General features: G+C 37.3%; 1 protein-coding gene across 2 annotated transcripts; it reads left to right on the forward strand.

The window, feature by feature from the left end:
- The first annotated feature begins 2,791 nt into the window (after window positions 1–2,791).
- LOC116407910 (transcriptional regulator ATRX homolog) lies at window positions 2,792–6,810 on the forward strand. Of its 2 annotated transcripts, XR_004220601.1 has the most exons (4): window positions 2,792–4,030; window positions 4,471–4,506; window positions 5,764–5,799; window positions 6,011–6,810. XR_004220601.1 is itself a non-coding variant. In XM_031893971.1 (2 exons), the coding sequence occupies exon 2, from the start codon at window positions 6,182–6,184 to the stop codon at window positions 6,599–6,601; it is 420 nt and encodes a 139-aa protein (XP_031749831.1). In that variant the 5' UTR covers window positions 5,356–5,799; window positions 6,011–6,181; the 3' UTR covers window positions 6,602–6,810. The 2 variants fall into 2 exon arrangements, 1 of the variants encoding a protein (XP_031749831.1); XM_031893971.1 differs by lacking the exons at window positions 2,792–4,030; window positions 4,471–4,506 and having other exon boundaries at window positions 5,356–5,799.
- Window positions 6,811–7,071: the final 261 nt, after the last annotated feature.

Genomic DNA, 7,071 nt, shown 5'->3' on the forward strand with positions numbered 1-7,071 from the left:
CTTTTACATTCCCTATCTGATCCCCCATGTTCCTCTGAGGGGGCTGCCATATTTGTGCAGCAGGAGCCCATTAGCATTAGAAGCTGTAACTGACAGGCTGAGAAGGGGCAGTTGCATTTGGAGTAAGAAAAAAAAAGTTGAGCATAAAAATTGTTGCATGTAAAAATTTGTTGACTTCAATGCGTTTGCCGAATTTTTAACCATTTTTCAGGAGTTTGCAAATTTTTCGGTAGAGCAAAACAGGACAAATTCGCTCGTCACTGGTTATAATAATGTCGGCTCTAACTAAAGTCCTCTATATTTTTTTAAACACTGCGAATTTTCCTTCCCCAGTCATTCTTTAAAGGGGTGGTTATAGTATGTTATAGAATGGCCAATTCTAAGCAACTTTTCAATTGGTCTTTATTTTTTCTTTTTTTATAGTTTTGGAGCTTTTTGCTTTACTCTTCTGCATCTTTCCATCTATCAAATGGGGCTTACTGACCCCATCTAAAAGTCAAATGCTCTGTTACAATCCTGGGTTACCAGACTTTATTTGTATTACCAGCCCTGTGTCTGAGCTAAAGCAGTGGAACACTACAATGTGCAATCCAAGATCCAATGGATCAGAGATTAAAAATATTTAGTATCTTAAAGGGAAAGTTCACCTTTAAATTAACTTTTAGTATGACATAAACATTCATATACTGAGACAATATGCAATTGGTCTTCATTTTATATTTTTTGTGGTTTTTCAGTTATTTAACATTTTGTTCAGCAGCTGTCCAGTTTGCAATTTCAGCAGCTGTCTGGTTGCTAGGGTCTTGCTTACCTTAGTACTTAGAGTTTTGAGTGAGAGAGTGGAATATAAACTGGAGATATTTTATCTTTTCAAAATAGCAGCAGAGCTTTGGGCTAAATGGTTATTATGGAGACAGGCCTTAATGTCAGCCTTTCTAGTATATAAAATGTTCTTATGAGGAGAGTCAGAAATGTTATACATAGCATAGTTATAGCATAATAATCTGTAAAGCTTCAGCAATTTTTTGTGGGATAATTTGCAAGTCTTATTTATCATTTTTATTAAATAGACAGGTGCGTTGGAACTGGGTACCAAGAGGGCCGTGCTCCCCCAAAAATTGACATCATCGAGTCCGATTTTAAAATGGAAGATTATTATTATACTGAGCATCCTCTCCTGCGCTGTCCTCCCCAGTACATGCACCTTATAATCAGGGTCGGACTGGGCCGGCAGGGACACTGGTGAACACTACATGTTTGCATTTTTAGTTTTTTAATACATGACTGATGTGTAGCAAATATCCAATGGAGAAGACAATTTAATGCTTGTCATCTACGGGTGGGCGATATCTACGATTTGGTCGTTTGGCCCTGGGGCCAAACGATCGAATTAGAACACCGGTGATAGGAGCAGTTGGTTCGGGGACCGCATCAACGAGCCTATGGGGTTCCCGATCTGACTAAATTTTTTAACCTGCCCGATCACTATCTGGTCGATTTCAGGCCAGATATCGGTCGGGCATGCCCCTCGTTGCTGACCCTACACGGGCTGATAAGCTGCCAAAACGGTCTAAGGGACCGATATCAGCAGCTACAAATCATAAATCTGCCCCAAAGTGTCCAGTGCCAAGGTGCTGTAGGTTTGGCAGAAATATTTAGTTTTATGTCAACATGTCAATTTGGTATGTTGTAAAACAAGGAAGTAATTTAATCAAGAGTTGTTATTTTAGGGCGCAGAGAAACATGTAAATTGTTTAGTATTAGTCTCTAGAAAGCTATGGGATCCCTTATCCAGCAACCCTGTTATGTAGAAAGCTCAAAACCACAGCAAGGCCATCGCCTGTAGAGTCAATTTGATTTCCCTTCTCTCTGTAATAAAACCAGTAGCTCGTACTTGATACTAAGCTGCATGAATCCATATTGGTGGCAAAACCGTCCTATTGGGTTTATTTCATGTTTAAATAATTTTAGCAGACTTAAGGGGCTTCAACTTTAATAAACTTTTAGTATGTTGTAGAGATTGCTTTTCTAAAACAATTTGCTATTGGTCTTCCTTTTTTATGGGTTTTGAATTATTTAGCTTTTTGTTCAGCGGCTCTGCAGTTTGGAATTATAACAGCTATCTGGTTGCTAGGGTCCAAATTACCCTAGAAACCAGGCAGTTTTAATGAGAGGCAGGAATAGGAATAGAAGAGGGGCTGATAAAAAGATAAATAATAAAAGCTAACAATAACAATACAATTCTTGCCTCAAAAAATAATTGTGTTTTGGCTTAGTGGCCCCATTTCAGTCAAAAGAGGAAAGCAAATAATCAAAAAACTCTAGGGGCTCTGGCACACGGGGAGATTAGTCGCCCGCAACAAATCTCCCTTGTCACGGGCGACTAATCTCCCTGAACTACCATCCCACTGGCGAAAATGCAAGTCGCCGGTGGGATGACACACGCTGCGCAGGCGATTTCAGCAAATCGCCTGCAACTAATCTCCCCATGTGCCAGAGCCCTTAAAGATAAAAAGTCAATATCACTTGCTAAGAGTTGGGCATTCTATAGCATACTAAAAGATAATGTAATGGTGAACCACCCCTTCAAGATATGGTGATCTATTTTAGAGAAAGATCCCTTATCTGGAAAATCCCAGGTCCTAAGCATTCAGGATAAGGGATGCTATACCTGTATCTGTCAAACTTAAAGATTGTAGGGGCCCTAATATTATTTATTTAATAACATTTATATCTTTGCCATTAATATCCAACATTCACAAAATGTACTACTTTTATTAGTAAAATGGGTTAGATGGTTTGTTTGGAAGTATACTGGGTTGTCAGCCTTAAGGTTTTACTGTATAATCTGGCTTCCCTGTTTTGCTCTTGGTTTTGAGGGAAAAGGACACTTTGGCTTTTGTGCAAAAATACAAAAAAGTCACAGTTATTGTGCGACAAGTCAATAATAACCACAACTTTCACGACTTTTCACAATTTTTTTTTATTTGTGATTTTTCAGCTCACACATTTTGATAAATGACTGATTTGTGGTAATGAGTTTTTTCCATGGTTTTAAACAAGTATATAGATAGGTCAATATTTATAAATACTAATTCTGCACAACAGTAAAATATTAAATACAACAGCAGCACAAATCAGAGTTAAGTTTTTTTGTTGATTTCCTGTGCCTTTTTAAAAATGTATCAAATAACTGATATTTAGAAAATCACTGGAAATAAAACCGGGACCATGTAGGACTTTCTTATTATTATTGTCTGTGTTCTGCTAATCACCTTCATACCATTCTGTGACATCACATGAACAGAAGAGGGTTTAAGCAGGGAGTTGGTGTGACACTGTGACATCACAATGTACAGAACAGGGTTGAAGCAGGGAGTTGGTGAGGCATTGTGACATCACACTATATGCAAACGAGCAGAAGAGGAGTCAGGAGTCACTTGGAATCTTGACTCATTTTCATTAAGCTTTGCAATGAAAACAATCAAATATCTATTTTTCTTTATTTTTTTGATAATATTATTATTACAACTTGGCAAATATCAGACTGCAGGTAAAAACGCTGTTTTACAGAATACTGTATTTGTTAATATTATTAATTTTTCTGGTTAATGTGAATTAGCAATTTCATCACCTGTATTTATACTTTATATAAAACTCACTGCTATTCCCTTTAGTATGATATCATGCAATGACATAGTGAGATATTTTTGAAAAAACTGGAGAATAAACCATACAGATTTTGCTCAGAATAAATTGACTGAAGTATTTATTAGTAAAAACTGGAAGCAACTGTGGGATTTATGATTAAGGAATAACAAATTGTTTCCTCTCTTGCAGAAGCAACTCAAAATGACGATGATGATGACGATGCATATATAGATGAGGTTACTACTGGTAAGATATGAACTTATTTATGCCCATATCTTCTATACCTATTAATAGTGAAGGTATATAAGTAATTCATTATTTTTTTTTCTTTTCATTGCAGTAGAAAATGCATTTGCAGAGAGTGAAACAGAAAAGGATGGTACATATAGTAACATTTCTACTTTTCTTGTCAATATAATCACACAAATGGCCCATGTAATCCTAATTGCTATTTCTATTAACTATATACTTATCAGCTCATTTATTATGTAAGCAGATATAATTGCACTAATGCTGATGAGGATAAATGATAAATATATTTTAAGGGGAATCCTGCTTCTTCCCTTACTATAGATATAGCACATATGTTTCTAAATGTTGTTTAATTAAATTATAGCTAATTCTATTAACTAAATAGTAGAGCAATACCATTTAAACAAACATAGTTGCCATATGAGAGGTACAAAGGTCAGGCAGTGAAATGATGAGCTTTCCCTCTATATACTTCATCCTTTCAAGCAGACAAATAACACCCACAGTTGGTAATTAAAGCTCCAAACTTTATCTATATTTAATGTATACATCTCTTTTTATTTACAGAAGAAAGAATCCAAAATGCTGCTCCTGTTGATGGAGGTAATATTTTATTATGGTCTGATATTTACTGTATATATCTGCTATGTCCACAATATATATATATTAAATATACATTGGCATATATGTTCCTAAAAACTCATTCCTATCCTTTATAATAAAGCTGCTGAAGGATGAAGCAGTTTTTTGAAAAACTGACTGTTAATCCAGTATATTCTAGGCAGGGGTAATTCATATAGCAGCCCTCTGTGAGCTATTTATCATTAGACCTCCATAACCAGTGTTTGGATGCATTTCTATTGCTAGGCAAAGTTAGTATAATGCATCAAACATTACATAGTAAGAACCGTGCTAGGGGTGGATCTTTAGGGCTCTGGAACACGGGGAGATTAGTCGCCAGCGGCAAAACTCCCTGTTCGCGGGCGACTAATCTCCCCAAGTTGCCTTCCCCTGCCATCCCACCGGTGAACATGTAAGTCGCCGGCGGGATGGCAGACGCGGCGGCGCGATTTCGCTGAAAAAGACTCGTGAGTCTTTTTCGGCGATTTCCCACAATCGCCCCGCCGCGTCTGCCATCCCACCGGCGACTTACATTGTCGCCGATGGGATGGCAGGGGAAGGCAACTCGGGGAGATTAGTCACCCGCGAACAGGGAGTTTTGCCGCGGGCGACTAATCTCCCCGTGTGCCAGAGCCCTTAAGTGTAGCTATCTGTGGTGAATAATATAAATATATGCTGCGAATTAAAAGTGCCATTAACTGTCTGATTGGACAGACACACTATACACATATAGGCAGGGGCAGGCCAAGCCGACCAGGTACCCTAGCCGAGTGTGCATTTGGGCAGTAACATAGTGGGGGGTGGGTTGCACACAAAAACAGCCAGTGGGGGTAAGGGAGTGCAGGCCAGGTGTAGGCAGAAGAGGAAGCTGCCCCCCATCTTTGCACCCTAGGCTAGTGCCTCTTCTGCCTACCCCTAGTTCTGGCCCTGCAAATGGGATTGCAGCACTGTCTAGATCATGTGCTATAAAACATCTATGGTTAGGCAAAATGATACATTTATCATAAAATGTGGAAAAATATATATTGTTTGACAGTAAAAATTTGGTGAACTAAACAGAAAACTGTAGGCTTGTGATGTTATAGTTTTACAACAGCTTGATGTATGCAAAATAGGTATTCACAATCTGCATGATAAATGGACCATTCTTTGCCAAGAAATGTTCTTTAAATGTCCATTCTGTAACGATGCTGATGCAGGCTTCAGTTCCCGAACTAATTGTATTTTTTTTTTATGCAGGAGACGATGAAGTGAAGTGCATTCCAGATGAGCCAGGTAAGATTTAAATGAACATTTTAATATGTTTTAGGCTTTCCCTTGCTGAGACTATTAGTAAATATAAACTTGTTGTACTATTTGTTTCTTTAACTTACTAATGGAAGATGCATGCTATTCTGTAGGATAAAATGCCTAATGTTTTTTGTATCTGCTAAACCTCAAGCATGTTTTATAATTATATTTTGTTCTGCCATGTAATCTTCTATAGCTTCAGAGAATGATAGAGGCATTGTGGCTGCTGAAAAAGAAGGCGCCAATAATCGGATAATTAGCACTGCAGGATGGCTAATTGGCTTGTTAGCAGCTGGAGCACTTATATATTATTTTGTAGTAAAGCGATATTTCAACAAGTAAGTATCACTTTCCCCTTTTCTTTTCTATGTTGTACCCCAATAAAGCAAACCATTTATCCTATTCTTTTCCTATTTCCCGTTACAGAGAAACTGAAAGAACCGAAGATGGATTAAAGGAAGCAGAGGAAGGTGAGGCACAACAAGAGAATGAAGAAGATGAATCTGAGGAGGAGGATGAAACCCCAAAGAGAAAAAAAGTGATGAAAAAGAAAGTAAAAAAGAAAAGAGTAGTTGATGAATCTGAGGATGAGGAAGAACCCCCAAAGAGAAAAAAAGTAATGAAGAAGAAAGTAAAAAAGAAAAGAGTGGATGATGAACAAACCCCAAAGAGAAAACAAGTTATGAAGAAGAAAGTAAAAAAGAAAAGAGTGGATGATGAATCTGAGGATGAGGAAGAAGCACAAAAGACAAAAAAAGTGACAAAGAAAAAGGGGACTAAAAAATAGTAAAAAAGACAGATAAATCGAAGGTGCAGACATGAGGAAGAAAGCAGTGAATAATTGTTTGCGCTCCGTTACTACATTCCCCCAACAGATCTGTGATAGGGATTAAATTACTAAATGCTGTGATAGGGGTGATAGGATTGATAGGATTTATAGGGTTTAAATTGCTTAATGCTGAATTTACACAATTTTGTTTTCAAGCATGAAGGCCTGTGAATGTGTTACTTCAATTGTTATGATTATCCTCACTATCTTGTCTTTGTCCAAGTTGCTCTTGGCCTTGATTATCTCAGCTAATATTCAAGGCTAAGAGATCATAATAAAGCTTCAGCAGCTAATTAAATAATTTCTGTATTTCTACTAATAATTGCAATGTACCCACCCATGATACGTAAGCATAATGGGATGTGTTTTTCTATCTACTATATAAGTAATATCAAAACAAAATAAATTTGTACTTGTTTGCAATACAC

Source organism: Xenopus tropicalis, chromosome 1 (genome assembly GCF_000004195.4).
Source record: "Xenopus tropicalis strain Nigerian chromosome 1, UCB_Xtro_10.0, whole genome shotgun sequence".
Lineage (NCBI taxonomy): Eukaryota > Metazoa > Chordata > Amphibia > Anura > Pipidae > Xenopus > Xenopus tropicalis.